This window comes from Ahaetulla prasina, chromosome 1, assembly GCF_028640845.1.
Source record: "Ahaetulla prasina isolate Xishuangbanna chromosome 1, ASM2864084v1, whole genome shotgun sequence".
Classification (NCBI taxonomy): Eukaryota; Metazoa; Chordata; class Lepidosauria; order Squamata; family Colubridae; genus Ahaetulla; species Ahaetulla prasina.
Genome location: NC_080539.1, coordinates 181,132,538 through 181,149,909, shown reverse-complemented (window position 1 = coordinate 181,149,909; position 17,372 = coordinate 181,132,538). Strand labels below are relative to the sequence as shown.

The 17,372-nt window shown below is 37.6% G+C and overlaps 1 protein-coding gene across 6 annotated transcripts in view; it reads right to left on the bottom strand.

Annotated features, from left to right (window-relative positions):
* RUNX2 (RUNX family transcription factor 2) overlaps window positions 1–17,372 on the bottom strand; it is a 257,072-nt gene that overhangs the window by 94,004 nt on the left and 145,696 nt on the right. For all 6 annotated transcript variants that reach the window (XM_058183448.1, XM_058183463.1, XM_058183489.1 and 3 more), the window contains one exon: window positions 15,035–15,196. In XM_058183448.1, the coding sequence (XP_058039431.1) occupies window positions 15,035–15,196 (162 nt within the window). The remainder of the gene's footprint in view (window positions 1–15,034; window positions 15,197–17,372) is intronic.

Sequence of the window (17,372 nt, the reverse complement as noted above, 5' to 3'; positions counted from 1 at the left end):
TCCATTGGTAAATGTTTGCAGAAATCATTCTGCCAAGATTGAAGAGGAAGGTGAATACATTTCTACATTTCTGAATTCAGGTTCTTTGAACCCAAGTTTTGAGAAGGATCAAGATAATGATGCCCATAAAGAACTGCATTGAGGCCCAAAGGTTGAGAAGTAGGCAATGATGTAATCATGTGAATGTCCCAATTACCTATGTATGTTAGGATATCTGATAGTACATGTCACACATTACAATATGTATACAATAATGATATAATCATGCATGTGTCATAACCTGCTTCACTCATATCCCAGCAGATATATATACATTAGAATATGGCCATCACTTGCCAATCAAAAGCAGTGAACCTATGGATCCTTTTGAATGACAAAAGAAACAATTGCATCTTATGAGAGAGAGCTGGTTATATTAGAAGTATTAGACAAAACAACCAATAAAAGGCTGAAGGTTAGGTTATATTTTTGGAAAAGCATTTTAAAATTATATTTTGCTTCTTATATTGTTATAGTAATAGAGGCGCTCCTAACAAGTTATGATTTGAGCAGGTCAAGACAACCTATTTATTTAGCAAGATTGTGATGGGAGTGGAATTTATAACGAATCTGTATATAAAATGGTATATGGGGGGAGTGAGGGAGAGCTACAATACAATATCAGAACAACTTTATGCAATAGTGTCTCTATACCCCTCTCTTTCCTTCCAAAATCAGAACTGGTGAAATTATAAATAGTTTGAAGACTAATAAAATGCATATGAATCCAGACAAGAAGTAGTAACAACTGAACAGGAGCCTTAAAAAGACAAAGAAAAAATATATTGATACAAAATTTGCAACAGAACATGGCAAATAAACATGAAACTGAAAACTAAAGATAGAATTCAGTGTCAAATCTGAAGTCTTGTCACACTGTGGTAGTTTTCTTCTCCTTCATGGAGGATAGAAAAGAATTGTCTCTCTTATTTCCTCAGTGAAAAACACTTCTGCTGATTGGAAATGTTTCACTAAATTCTGCTTCAAAATACCGTGTTTCCCCAAAAATAAGACCCAGTCTTATATTTTTTTGAACCCTGAAATAAGCGCTTGGCCTTACTGCCATGCGCTCAAAAGCCCGATTGGGCTTATTATCAGGGGATGTTTTATTTTGAGGGAAACAGGGTAGCAATCAATAAAAGAAGCAAGGTATTGTCAACAATAAGGGCCTCTGGTGGCTCAGCAGACTAAGTCTGTCTGTTATTAACACAGCTGCTTGCAATTACTGCAGGTTCAAGTCCCACCAGGCCCAAGGTTGACTCAGCCTTCCATCCTTTATAAGGTAGGTAAAATGAGGACCCAGATTGTTGGGGGCAATAAAAAGTTGACTTTGTATATAATATACAAATGGATGAAGACTATTGCTTAACACAGTGTAAGCCACTCTGAGTCTTCGGAGAAGGGCGGGATATAAATTCAAATAAAAAAAAAATAAGCAGAAATGCTGCGCTAGAAACTTTTGCAGGAATTGTCATCTATTTCTTTCTTCAAATTCACTTGAAATTATGGGGAATTTTCAAAATGCTATGGCAGCCAGGAACATTAATAAAAATGTGAGATAACGTTAGACAAAAAAAATTAAATAACACCAGAATAAATATGATAATTGAACCCAAGTAGCAAATCTGCTGTCCAATTGGGAAAATATACAAAGGAAGAAAAAGGGGCTTAGTGATAATCATTAACAGCAACACAAAAAGAGCAACTGGAAAGGGAAGAGAAAAATCAAACATTTTGTAAATAATGAAGAAAATGATTAATCATGCTGAATGGTAGAGTAACATGAAGAGGACAAAAATAAGCTATTTCTAACATTAATCACTCCAAAGGAATGTGAAATATATGAATAAATATAAAAATTTATATATACAGTAAATTGAAAATAGGTTGAGTATCACAAATGTATGGGCTATTGGTAAGAAAGTAAGAAAGGCGAGGAGGTCTGAATTTAATACAGTACCATTTGAATACAGAATTGTTTCACTTAAGAATGTGAGAATTATATTCCAAAAATGTAGATCTAAATTCATGAAAATGTCAATTTTATTTCACAAATGCAGTCCTAATTTACAATAGACTTATCAGGCATCTTTGCAAAGGAGACAATGAAATTCTCATTCCAGTGGCAATCTTCCAGTGGCTGTCTCCTCATGTTCCCAGAACAGTCTTGAACAAGTGTGCACTGGCACAAAACATTCAAATATATCCACATTTGATATTTTGGCCTATATTTATTCTCATGTGAATATATTTCCACCTGTGCAATAGCAATCCCTCTGTTCTGTAGTCCTATATGCTTGCTATGCCCCAGGACTATTCAAATGATTCTTCTATCATTCCATAACCGTTTTACAAGATACAAAGGGGTACACCTGAAGAGGGAATTGGTTAGTTTGTGGATATCATTCCATCAATGGATGGACATAGTTACAATTCTTACTCTTGTTGTTCTGTACAAGACCACTGCTTAAGAAAAGAAAAAAGATGAAAAAGAAAGAAGACAGGGAAAGGGGACATTAATCTGTTTGAAGTACTTTGAAATTAAAACAACAACAACAGCACATGACCAACTTTGTCTGGGTATGAAAGCTAAGCAGAGTTGGGCCTGATTAATATTTGGATGAAAGTACTCTTAAGCAATTATGAGGACTATGGAATAAGCTGGGAAGTGTGCCCCTGAACACTTGTTCAAGACTGTTCTGGGAGCATGAGGAGACAGTAAACATGGAGAAATCTAGGTTGATCTTATCCATATCTATTTTCAAGTTTGTCCTGGACTCAGAACTGAAACAATCTCAAAATTTATTAACTGAATTTCAGAATTAAATTTGATAACAGATGTAATTTCTACAGATTGACTGAATAAATGAATTCAAGAAAAAAAATATACTAATTCAATTGCTAGATAGCTATCAGATACAAACCGCCTTCACATATCTATCCATTATTGCTTTATGTTAATGTTATATATCACTTTCTGCCAAATGTTAACTTCTACTGCATGTCAGCTGTCAGATCTTTTTAATATTCACATTACAATATTTTTAATATCAAATACTACTTCTTCTGAATATCAGATATCACCACAATATTCATTCCAAATCCCACCTAATTTTCCAATATTACCGAACAGTAGCTGCTAAAGATACTTAGTGAATGCTACTACAAGACTACAGTATAGTTTGGACACTTTATTATTGTTTCTGCAAAATCTTACCAAAAATGCATGAGAAATATTGATTCATTGCCAGATATTTAGCAAATATTTGTGTGCCCAGAAAAATATTTTGAGAATGTTATTATAGTCATTAGAAAGGAAATTTTGAGACATAAATGCATTGATTTCTAAGGTATGTAAAAAACCATACAAATGCCTTGTATACACCAAAGAATCCATCATATGGTAGGTCAAAGGATGGCCTAACAAGAAGAGCAGATAGAAGGCACAAAGAAATAAAATTCTTGTTAAATTACAGTAGGCTGTTTGGGCTGGTTTGGTTAACCCATTAAAATAACGGGTTACTATAATAGGCATGTGCTTGCAGGCTCCCTGCTCATTTTCCATTAGAGTTCAGAAAACCTTCCTTCGATTTATGCATTTTTCCTTCACTGACACTGCCACTGCCACCCAAACCCAGACTAACAGAATTAGCTTTAACTATGACCAAATAGGTATAAGCCAACTTCAAACCATAATTTGAATGGTTAATTGGGTACTGTAGGCCTGACAGAAGTCTAGGCCAGCCTAGGTTTAGCATTAGGGTCAAATGCAGTGATATTACCTTTGATCCTGACCTAAATTATATGCCATAACTGAAGAAAGTCATCTGAGAAAAGGAAGCTGAATTTTTCTTCTGACTTGTTGGTCCTGCTTCTCAATCTGGCCATTCTTACCATTTATCCTCAGTGAAAAATAGAATTGTTAGAACCCCAATTCTGGAGGCCTCCCACGTTGAACCTCTTATTGATTTTTGTCTCAGAGGCTGGGGTGGTAAGATTTGTTCCTTTTATATGTTTGGAATCAGGCTTTTTGTTCTTCCCATTAAGAATTAGCATGTTGTTTACCCAAATGACAAAAAGGCCAGTTAGGAATAAATTATTACCAAAGCAGTTCAGGCTGTGAGGCCTTATTCCAGTTTAAGTTAATATAATTTTAATGAGCACTTCAGAAAAAGGATATGGTGCTTATGGAAAATGTCTCTAATTAATATCAGACTTCAAATTAGGAATAACAAAAAAGGCAGTATCATTTGGTCTCAAGCTGGAACTCAAGTGTATTTTGGCATCATTACTAACTGTTAGCAGCAAGTTCTGAAAACAGATGCAAATCCTGATATGTGTCCTAAATATAAAACATATTGCACAAAAGAGCTCAGATAAAACGTATCTATACACTCACACATTGATTGCAGTGTGCTATTTCCTGTGCCAGCATCAAATATATTTCATTTCAAAAAGTTTCACCAATTTTTTCCCCTTTGGTTAACCCTCATTAAAAATAGACTGCCCAAGAGCATATCAATTTTTCCTCTTTATTGGGTTTTCCTGCATTCTTACCTTCCATTAAGGCATCAGGATTATTATACATGTAAAAACTGACATATGTAGCACATAACTGAGAGAGCAATTCTACTTTGAACAATTCCACCCCAAGCTCTATGCAATTCCTTTTTACTGTGAATTTTTTTTAAATAAAATAATTTAGTCAAAGAATTCAAGTCAATGGTTAAGTTCAGCTATTGTAAAAAACTGAAAACGTGAAGAAATACCAAGACTATTGGCAAATATGTAGTCTGACAGAGAGCAGAATTATAGAGTGAGCAAATGCTGCTCCTGAGTGTCTGCCTTTTTGTGCTGATAGCTGATAGCTGCTAGGACTATGCACATCCTTTGGAAGAAATGCTTCAGAACCCTTAAATAAAAGCTTGGGAAAAATAAGGCAAAGTGCTGATGTGGCTATGCGAAGTCATATGAGTCAGTAAAAAGATATGACTGCTTTAATAATTCAACAAAAGGTGCTTTGTAAGTGCTTCTTTCAGAGGATTTGCATAACCCTACTTTTTGCATCAAAAATGGGCCAAATTTTGATTGCACAAAAAGAGACAATCATACCATTTTCTTAATATCTACCTCTTTATATCCAGGAAAAAAAATTAATACTTCATGTTTCCCTACCACAGCTGCCGCAAACTAGAGAAATTAATTTTGTGTCATCACAGTATCAGCCAAATTTTAGGAGATTGGTATTGAATTGGAGAAAATTATTTACAAAGGTTGTTTCAGTGCTATTTTCCATAATGCCGAGTTTGGCCCAGAGAAAATATTTGGCAATAAAGATAGGGAAATACATGCAAAGTTATTCTATTGGTTTTAGTTTCTCATCTAATATATAAAGTGGCCGTATTCTGGAATTGTACACCAAAGGATGAGTAATGTACCGGTAGCTCAAGCACCAAACTAAGTATTAAGACTGCAAGACTTTAGTATATTTATTGGACCTCTTGATTTTTAAAAACACAAACCAACCTTGTTTTCCTCTAGAACAGATGTATGCCATCTTTTAAATTGCCTTGGATACCTTTGCTAAGAAAAAAAATACTGCACCAATTTGTCAATATATTAAATTACAGTATTCTAATGTAGCCTTTACAGATAAAGATCTCAAAGGCTAAAGTCTAAAAAAAGAGTACTTTCTGTTTGAAAAGTATAGTATGAGATCACGACATGAACATTCACCAGGGGGAAAAATGGAATATTAATTAAAATCCCTACTATAAGTCCATCAAATTAGTAAGTGTTTAATGAATGCTAAACAGCTCTGTTTCATTATCATCCCCTACTGAAAAAAATTGCTTTCAAAACATTTTAGCTGGTCTTCTTACAGGGTCATTATCATAAGGATTTTTGGCTGCTCATTTGCCATAGACAAAATTAAATTCAGTTACATTTAACAGTCATTGTACAACTAGTGCATACTTATTGTTAGTAATGACTAACTTTGGGTGACATTCTGGCTCCAGTAAAATCAACTGCAGAACTTCTATTGATTTCGGTGGGGACATTATTTCTGTTTTAATGTTTACTGGAATGGATTCCATTATCTTCCATAAACTTCCTCCTTGACACATATACAAGGGCTCTAATTGTCCACATGCATCTATAAATTCATAATTTGTTCTTTCTCCCCCACCCCCCACACATGAGAGGGGGGGGGAAATAGAGAGAATGCAGCAAAAATAAAAATTATATGAAGTGCACACTATGGCTGCCAGATGACATTTTTAAGCCTGCAGCTTCATTTAGGAGCATCACAAATCAACCTAATGAAATGGATCAATCTTATCCTAGAATATTATTCCACAGATCTTTTTAGTTTAAATAACTCAGCTTTTGGCAAATCTCCATCTTTACAAGGTGAAACTTTCTCTTTATATATGTGTGCATATGTGTGTATGTGTGTGCATTTTACTTTTTATTTATAAGATTTATAAACCATTTCACCCCAGAGGCTAAACAAGATGTGTACAAAATCAGTCAGAATACAAAGAAGACTTTAATTAAATAAGCAAACAATAAAATGTGAATAATAACAGTAATGGTGTAGATTTTCCTCTAGTTGCTTACTCACAAAAAAGCCAGTTTTAACTCCAGTGTGGTCATTCCTGTCTTGTCCAGTGGGGTAAACAAGCAGTCACTGGGTTTACCTACTTCAGTTCTCTTCCTTTCATATACCTTCTGATAGGAGAAAATCTTCAGCAGGTGCCCCCTACACTGCCTGACTGGGTATTTAATTTAATTAAATTTAATTGGAATAGGTAGTCTCTAAGATATTGAATCCTCAAAATATATAGATATTAACTATCTCCTTAAACTACACCTGGAAACAGATCAATAATCAATCATAGTAGCTGCATTATATGGGAATTGTGCAGGGGGAGTTGCGTTTCCAGGTGATTTTCAAAGGTAACTCATGTATAGTGAATTGTAGTAATCCAAGTGCAAGATCACAGAGGATGACTGTCTTCAGAGTGGCCTTTTCTTGGAAAGGCTGTAACAGCAGGCAAAAGAGGGCAAATGCCCTTCTCCTTGATCAGCAGGAACCCCAAATTTAGGAGTGCTCTTAGATTGTGAGCTTGCTCTTTCAGGGAGATGCAGACCCATCAAGATCTAAGGTTGCTTAGATCCTGATGGGCTGCTGCATCCCAGAATCAGCTGAACCAACATCTACTCTGTCTTGCATGGGCTGAATCAGAATCAATTTCTCTCCTTTTAGATTCTGATTCTTTAGATTCTTGACACTGGGTCAAGATTTCCACCATATAACCGCCCGGCCGCCCTGTTTCGGGTGACCTGCTCCCTCCTTCATCAGGAGGTGCGGGATGACCCGTTGCAGGAACGTGCCGAGGAGTTTAGTGGTTATCTATACGATAAAATCGCTCAGCTCCGGGATGGTCTGGACCGAAATTGGGATGATCCAAGCGAGGGAGAGGAGGCACGTCTTGTTGAGTCTGTTTGGGATGAGTTTGACCCTGTGGCTCCCGAGGACGTGGACAGGTTGTTGGGGAGGCTTCACGCCACTACATGTTTACTGGACCCGTGCCCTTCCTGGCTGGTACTGGCCACTCAGGAGGTGACACGAGGCTGGCTCCAGAGGATTATCAACGCTTCCTTGTTGGAAGGGGTTTTCCCTGCCGCCTTGAAAGAGGCGGTGGTGAGACCCCTCCTCAAGAAGCCCTCTTTGGACCCAGCTATTTTGGGTAATTATCGTCCAGTCTCCAACCTTCGCTTTGTTGCGAAGGTTGTAGAGAGTGCTGTGGCGCGACAGCTACCCCAATACCTGGATGAATCCGTCTATCTAGACCCGTTCCAGTCCGGCTTCCGACCCGGATACAGCACGGAGACAGCTTTGGTCGCATTGGTGGATGATCTCTGGAGGGCCAGGGACAGGGGTTATTCCTCTGCCCTGGTCCTATTAGACCTCTCAGCGGCTTTTGATACCATCGACCATGGTATCTTGCTGCGCCGGTTGGGGGGATTGGGAGTGGGAGGCACCGTGTATCGGTGGTTCTCCTCCTATCTCTCTGACCGGTCGCAGGCGGTGTTGGCGGGGGCAGAGGTCGACCGCAAGGTGCCTCACTTGTGGGGTGCCGCGGCGTCGATTCTCTCGCCCCTTCTGTTCAACATCTATATGAAGCCGTTGGGTGAGATCATCAGTGGCTTCGGGGTGAGATACCAGCAGTACGCTGATGACACCCAGCTGTACTTTTCCACCCCGGGCCACCCCAATGAAGTTGTTGAAGTGCTGTCCCGGTGTTTGGAAGCCGTACGGGTCTGGATGGGGAGAAACAGGCTCAAGCTTAATCCCTCCAAGACGGAGTGGCTGTGGATGCCGGCATCCCGATTCAGTCAGCTGCAGCCGCAGCTGACTGTTGGAGGCGAGTTATTGGCCCCAAAGGATAGGGTGCGCAACTTAGGTGTCCTCCTGGATGAATGGCTGTCGTTTGAAGATCATTTGACGGCCGTCTCCAGGAGGGCCTTCCACCAGGTTCGCCTGGTTCGGCAGTTGCGCCCCTTCCTTGATCGGGATGCCTTGTGCACAGTCACTCACGCGCTCGTTACCTCTCGCTTGGATTATTGTAATGCTCTCTACATGGGGCTCCCCTTGAGGTGCACTCGGAGGCTTCAGTTAGTCCAGAATGCAGCTACGCGGGTGATAGAGGGAGCTACTCGTAGCTCCCATGTAACACCGCTCCTGCGCAGACTGCACTGGCTACCTGTGGCCTTTCGAGTGCACTTTAAGGTTTTGGTTACGACCTTTAAAGCGCTCCATGGCTTAGGGCCTGGGTACTTACGGGACCGCCTGCTGTTACCTCATGCCTCCCACCGACCCGTACGCTCTCACAGAGAGGGACTTCTCAGGGTGCCGTCCGCCAAGCAATGCCGGCTGGCGGCCCCCAGGGGAAGGTCCTTCTCTGTGGGGGCTCCCACACTCTGGAACAAGCTTCCCCCGGGTTTACGCCATATACCCGACCTTCGGACCTTCCGCCGCGAACTGAAGACACATCTTTTTATTCGCGCGGGGCTGGCTTAAATTTTATCGGTCTTTTAAATTTCTTAAATTTTTAATATCAATTTTAAATGGGATTTTAGTTTTTTATATATTTTAAAGTTTCGGGCTAATTATAATAAGTTTTTTAATTTACATTTTAAATTGTATATTGTATTGTCTTTTTTACTTCTGCCTGTACACCGCCCTGAGTCCTTCGGGAGAAGGGCGGTATAAAAATCAAATCAAATAAATAAATAAATAAATAAATAAATAAATAAATAAATATCTCCCACTTGGCCTGGTATAGAGATGCATGGCTAGATATTATTGGTACATTAATTGGCAGATGACCTTTTCTAGCAGTTAATGTACATATTAAATGGTATAAGGGGAGAAACAAGCCTTGGAATACCTCACATTGGCATGCCCAAGAGCTCAACCTGCAAACACTGACTATATTCACTTAGGAAGGAGCAGAACAACTGTAAAAAAGTGCTTCCCACTTCCAACCCTGTAAGTGGTCTAGGATCAAAGGCGCCTGCAAAGCCTAGCAAGACAAGGATGGTTACATGCTCACCATTCATAGCTTACCACACATCTATAAAAGCGGCCAATGTGGCTTCCAACCAGCAGCACAGCCTGAACTGTATTAAGGGTCAAAATAATAATCCAGTTCTTCCAGAACCCTCCACTTTCTTTACCATCTTCCCCAACCTTGAGGTTGGACAGAAGATAATAGCTGCCCAATATATACAAGCCTTCAACTGAAGAAAAAGATTAGGCTAAGTACAACATTATCTCAGTGTTATTAAAGATAAGAAGTCATCACTCATACTTCTGAGATAATTTCAGCCTGCATGTATGCAGACTAGGGATTTTATACATTAATTGCTCCTGAACCAGAGTTGATCAAACTCTGAAACTCAGACTGTGACCACTGCAGTTACTACACCTTTCAAAGTTGAACAAGCAAAATACAACATTGAAGTTTTAGAATTATTACTTTTATAATAATTTTTTATAAGCATGAATACCTTTGAATATTAATTGCAAAAAGGAGAGAAATAGAGATTATGCACAGGTTTCTATGTACAGAGGGTTAAAAAGGGGACAAACAATAGTGCTGAATTAGCTGAACCTTTTGCAATCTAAAAGCAAACACTTAAGAATCATGTATTGTTCAACATTGAAATAATACATTACTTGGAGTAAATAAGATAGCAAATCAACACTTCTTTGACACTTTTCCTCTAGGTTACATGAGCTAATGGAATATGGAATTGAGACATGGATTACCATTCCCAGAAAAAAATGTAACCCTAACCTGATCATTATGTTTCCTAAAAGGAAAAAAGAAAGCCTAATCTCCAAATGCAAAAGCACTTTACAGCTTTTTATTGTGCCAGTCAATGTCCAGATATGGCACATAATGTAGAGTTTTACTATAAATGCCTTAACACATTTGCTAACTCACTTGTTAAATACATCTTACTGTCCATGTCCCCACAACCTATTTTTGTCTAGCAGAGCCACTAGGATTATGAAGTCAATGGTAAGCAAAATATATACTATCAAAACCCTGATTTTCTTTCCTAATAAATAAATGAAGATAATAAATAAAGTTAAACAACAAATCTGCAAACATCTACAGGAAGCAAAGTTAAAACCAGAAGCCAAAATAGATTTATCAAAAACAGATCATGCCAAACAAATCTTGTTGCATTTTTTGACAAAGTGACTAAATTAGTAGACCAGAGAAATGCTACGAACACAATATACTTGGACTTTAGTAAGACATTTAATAAAGTAGACTACAACCTACTTGGTAAGATAGAAAAATGTGGGTTAGACAGCATAATCACCAGATGGATTTATAACTGGCTGACCAAGCACACTCAGCAAATAGTCTTCAACGGAACTACATCTACATGGAGAGAAGTATGCAGTAGAGTACCTTAAAGTTTGTCTTAGGCCCAGTACTCTTCATTATCTTCATAAATGATTTAGATGAGGGGATAAAAGGTGAACTCATCAAACTGCAGTCATCACCAAGCTGGCGGGATTAGTCAACACACCAGAAGATAGGCTCAAGATCCAGAAGGATCTTGACAGATGTGAACTGAACCCTATCCAACAAAATGAAATTCAGTAATGAGAGAAGTAAGGTTTTACACTAAGAAAAACCAAATGCACAGGTATAGAATACTGTAGGTGGTACCTGGCTCAACAGCAATAACTATGGGGGATCTAGGAGTCCTAATGGGCAAGTATTTCAGTATGAGCCACCATTATGCTGCAACTGCCAAAAAAGCTAACACAGTTCTGTGCTGCATTAATAGAGAAATAGACTCAAGATCACGTGAAGTATTAGTCCTACTTTAGAATGTCTTGATAAGACCATATATTGCATCCAGATTTGGTTGCCACCATATAAAAAAGATGTAGAGGCTCTAGAATGTATTCTCCAAAGCAACTGAAGGCAGAACAAGAAGCAATGGATGGAAACTAATCAGAGAGAAGCCATCTAGAACTATGGAAAAATTTACTGACAGCAATTATAATTAACCAGTGGAATTGTTTGGCTTCAGAAGTTGTGGGTGCTCCAACACTGGAGGTTTTTAAGAAGAGATTGGACAGTATGAAATGGTATAGAGTCTCCTGCTTGAGCAGGGGGTTGGACTAGAAGACTTCCAAGTTCCTTCCAACTCTATTATTCTGTATTCATAAAATATATCCTCAAAACACAAATAATTTTCCTTCCCATCGTTATAGTTTTGAATTTTTTATGTTTTTCAAGAGTGACAGAGGTGGCACAAACAACAGAAATCAATCAAGCAACCAACACAAATAACTGCAACTGGAGCAAAGATGGTCAGGTAGTGGAGTTCAGTTCAGAATCTAGGATTGATTGTAAGGAAATGAACTGAGTTTGATATGCCGAGTATTCATGAGAAATAATTGCCAAAGCTCAAAGAGAGTACTTTCATATATTGGCAATTCCCGGATAGGAGAACCCAAGTATTTATGACATCTATTGCCCTTTCAAACTTTCTGTTTGCTGTCTGAAACACTAATATAACCCTAATATATCTAGACAGCTTATAGACTGTTAAAGATGCCAAGAACATCAGCATGATAAATGTGTGATGGTAAATGGTGGGAGGACTTCTTTAAATTCCTTAACCATAAATGTGGCTAGATTCCTTATTTTGCTTGACACTAATAAAGAAAAGCCAGATGTTGACATTAATATGTTTAACTCTATTTAACCAATAATCACTGTAAACACTGTTTAGAATGGAAATATGGTTGTGCAATATATCAGAATTAAAGATTCCTGCTGCTTTTCTAAGCATTATGTTATTAGCTACTGGAAGCATAAAGCCTTTATATTTTGTTCTAATACCAACGCTGATTTGAATATTTATTTATTTATTTATTTATTTATTTTTCGTATTTTTATACCGCCCTATCTCCCTAGGGACTCAGGGCGGTTAACAACCAGATAAAAATATACATATAAATACAAATAAAAACATCCATTAAAAAACTTATTATAATTGGCCGAATAATTAAAATGATGATAATAAAAATAATAAAATCCCCATTAAAACCAATTCAAATTTAAAAACTAGTCCAGTCCTGCGCAAATAAATAGGTGTGTCTTAAGCTCGCGGCGAAAGGTTCGGAGGTCAGGAAGTTGGCAAAGTCCTGGGGGAAGCTCGTTCCAGAGGGTGGGAGCCCCCACAGAGAAGGCCCTTCCCCTGGGTGTCGCCAGCCGGCACTGTTTGGCCGACAGCACCCTGAGGAGTCCCTCTCTGTGAGAGCGCACGGGTCGGTGAGAGGTATCCGGTAGCAGCAGGCGGTCCCGTAAGTATCCTTACTATAGTAGTAAGGAAGTTGATATAGAATGCTCTATGACTGTACTTTATAAAAGTATCCTTTAACTCTCTGAATAAGAAAATGCCATCTGAATGGCTTCCTTTCTTTTTCATTAAAGCTTAAAGTTAGCAGTCTCTTCCTGATCTTCCTAATATCTTCAACACTAATCTCCTATTTAAATCTTGTCTTCATGCCTTTCTTCTTCGCTGGTCCTTAGATCAGGATTATCTTTCTTGATATAATATTTGGCTTTCTGTGTTTTTCCAATTCTGATAATGAAATTCTTTAATTTTCTTCCTTTCCAATTTACTATTTTTTAGTCACGGCAGGGTATTCCATTTAAATACTTCCCCTGTCCCCACTGCTTCTTTGGAATTCTATCAATAATAATTGAAAACCATTATATGTTATAAAATACAACTTGGCAATATGTGTACTATTATTTCAAATTTCAAGATCATTTATTATGATCTTGTTTAAAAACATCAATAACGATCCATTTTTTTCTTGTACTTTTAGATGAATTATAGCTTGTTCAGTCACCTCAAAGCCATAATTCTCTAACTAAAAGTCTTGTTCTCTTTCTTCGAAAAAAGGGAGGGAAACACCATGTTAAGTTTAGTGAAAGAATTTACCTTTTCTTAGAAACTATGAACAAAGAAAGTGCTGTTTTTTTCTTTTTCTAATGGGATGAGATGAGATGTCCAAGTTCTTTGGCTCTTCCCCATATGAGACACTTATGTTGGGATGAATACTGACAAGCAAGGACTCTGGGTCCCATCCTACTGCTTCCCACAGGTATTTGCCAGTAGCAAAAATTGCAAAAAAATAAAAATAAACCACTGACTTGATACTACAGAGACTTGAAGTAAGTGAAGATGGTCTAAAATTAAAATTACTTGTATGGGTTCTATACATTAAAATTACTTGTATGGGTTCTATTTCAATTAAAAGGAAAAATAAAACCACAAGCTGACTGGCATTTCCAGAAGTCATACATTCGAATCTACCCGATATGGATATGAAGGTAAACAACTGATGAGAGACTGAATAGCTGAGAATAAAGATGTTGATTCTTATTGCTCTTTCTTTTGAAATATAACAAATTCCCATCCCTAAGATAAAAGAAAAGAAAGAAACCAGACAAATCAAATCCTGTATGACTCCTGGCTGTAGTTCAGCCAGTCAATGATACTATAGATATATTCTATAGACATTCAGCTGGCGGAGAGTCAAACAGGTGCACGGAATGATAAAAACTATGTCTTGCCAACTTGACAAAAAGATGAGGAAAGCAGATCATATAGAATTTTTTACAGGTTAATCATAAATCATACTTCAGGCAAACAGGTCACTAATAACAAACTATAGAGGATGACAATGAAGGGCTGGGTTGCAATATAACAATAAGATTATTTTCCAAGAGAACATATATTTTTTTAACAAGTGATCATTTGTTTAGACTCATTATTGCTGATGCTCAGCATTATTTCTGTGAAGATTTTCATTTCTTTTTCATTGCTACTATCCTCAACCTATTCCAAGATGGCATTCCTTTCTTTAATTTCCTAGCTTCTGAGAGGGATCTTGATTACATGATAAAGTCATTTTCTCTGTCTATTAACTGTAGAAGAATAAGTGATCAAAGTATTACAACTATGGAGTTTTTAACAATAATGGGTGGGCAAATTTAGGGAGGGAGGGAGGGAGGGAAGGAGGGAGGGAGGGAGAAAGGAAGGAAAGAAGGAAGGGAAGGAGGAGGAAGAGAAGAGAAGAAGAAGAAGAAGGAGAAGAGCAGCTGTTCATATAAATGAGGTAAAGTATTCCTGCTTTTAAAAATAGCATGGAACAGAGCAAAGCATTGAGAATCTGAGACTTCAAGGAATTTTCAGCACTCAAATCACTGCAAAATGAGGCAGTTACCTCACAAAGGAACCCCAACTCTTTTAGTAATATGCACTTAAAAATAAATATCGTATCTACTAAGTACATATGTACTAAGCTGTTCTTGGCTTTTCTAGCTTCCCTCTGAGATAACTAGTTTAATTCAAACACAGTCTTTACCTGAGAGCCGCCTGGGCACATCGGTGATGGCAGGAAGCCCTGTACCTCGTGTGGAGGACAAGGGAGTTGTGGAATGAATGGATGGTGAAGTCATCTGGCTCAAATATGATGGGTAAGACTGGTCATAGGACCATGGAGGGGATGACTGTGCTTGTCTGGGGTCTAAAAACAAAACAAAAGAGAAAATAATTTAAAATGAAAGACAGGAACAGTTGGTGGAGACAGAAAGTCTAAGTACGATATGTAAGATGGGAACATATAAGAACTCCAAGCACTGGTTCTTTTTCTTCCCTTTTTACTATTCAGAACTGACATCAGGCTGACTCTTGAAACTTGAAACTAACAGCATTCATGTAAAATGCAGCCCAGTTTGATTTCAGAGAGGCTTTTGAGGACTGAAGCTGAAAGATATGTCCTATGAAAGACTGATCAAATGCTTTCCAATAGGAAGAATAACTTCCAGATTAGAATTTGATGAAGGGGATCAAGGAAGTTTAATAGCTGATGTTAAAACAATTGTCAGTGATGAAGGTCCAGAAGTTAGGAAATCTGATGTTAAGAATCTTCAAGGACATGGGAAATGGAAGAGGCACAGCAGAAATAAATCTAAAATGAGAGAAGGGATTTCAGGATGCTGGATGATTTCATTTCAGAACTATGGTTAAGTTTTCAATTCTTTAGACTTTTATTATTCCAAGCTTTATCTGGAAGAATTTATTACTCGTGAAACATATATTAGAATCCTAGATGTTGGAGATAACAGGAGCCAAAGTGGAACACATCCACACGCATCCACACACAAATAATCACACATACCAGGTAATATCAAAATAGTGCCCTGAAGAAAATTCTGAGGAATGCAATAGCATAATGGATACCATTCTGTAATAATGACTGTATTTGTAATAGACACTCAATGAAAAATTTTCAATTTGCCTTATGACACAAACTTGTCACAGGGCAAGATAATATATTAAAAAAAGAAGAAAAAGTTCCTATAAAAATTATTTTTATGTATCTTTTAAAACTAGAGCTAGCAACAGTTTAATGTAATTTACATTGTTCCTTATCCAACCAAGGGGGTGCACTCTCTCTCTCTCTCTCTCTCTCCAGTAACTTACATTTTTGGGAGATTCCTTGACAAACTTTCTTACTGCCAGAGAATGAAATAAATTCCCATTGAAAATGTGATTATATGAAGATCATTGAAACAAAACTTATGTCATGCTAGACATTTACATATAACTTTGTAAGGAGAAGACCTCTTCTCTATCACCCCAGAATGGAAACCACAGAATGAGGGATGTAAGCTACAGAAAGTCAGATCTGATTGAAAGAACCTCTGACTTATAGGAGCAACGTGACAGTGGAACCAATACCTAGAAAGGGGTTTTGGGTTCTCCATTACTGGAGGGATTCAGAACAGATGTTCGCCAACTATCAGGTGTTTGGGGGATGTTCCAATTCTCTGATTCAACGATTCTAGCCATTATTACATTGCTAGTTCCTACTACTAACTTTACAGTGTGTTAGTGATGATGTCATCTTTCCTATTTCCTTCTGTATGTATGTGGTTTGGAAGAGATGGGAAATTTCAAAAGAGAAATGCCAGCTTTAGGAATAGGCAGAAAATCAGAGGTATACCCATTTATCAGATTTGAATGCATCTGCAAAGTAAAAAAGAAGTATTCCTGTACAAAAAATACAGGAAGTTAATTTATCCAATGGAAACATTTGATCCATTGTAGACCCAATGGTTCTTAACTTGGGGTAATCCTGGGGTAATGGAGCAATTTGTATTTGCTTGTTTATAATTTGAGAATGGAATTGGGGACAGATGCTTATGTAAAACAAAAATATGTTTGGGGGAGGTTATTACATTATCTGAGACTGGGAAAAAGAATAATTGCATCAAATAATTTAAGAACCACTGATCTAGGCTATAACCATGTACCAAACCCAAAGCTTGGTAGGTTTAGACTGAAGCCTTTTCTGGACTTACCAAAAGATGCTAGAAGCCGTGTTTGGAAACTTTTATCCAAGTGCTATTTTTGCATGTGAAAGTGATACAGTGAGAAAAGTCCTGTAAATTCTTTTCGTATTTGCACAGGATTAGGCACATCAGGAGGTTAGTACAATTACTTGCCAATTCATATTAAAAATGATATGTTGCTCATTGGTTTCTGACAGTTACTTTGCTTCTCAATCCCACTTCACAGAATATTTTGATCTGAACAATTTGATTTGATAATTTGATCTGAACGATTTGATCAAATAATACCTAACTTTCTGAACGATTTGATCAAATAATACCTAACTTTCATTTCCTGACTGGAGA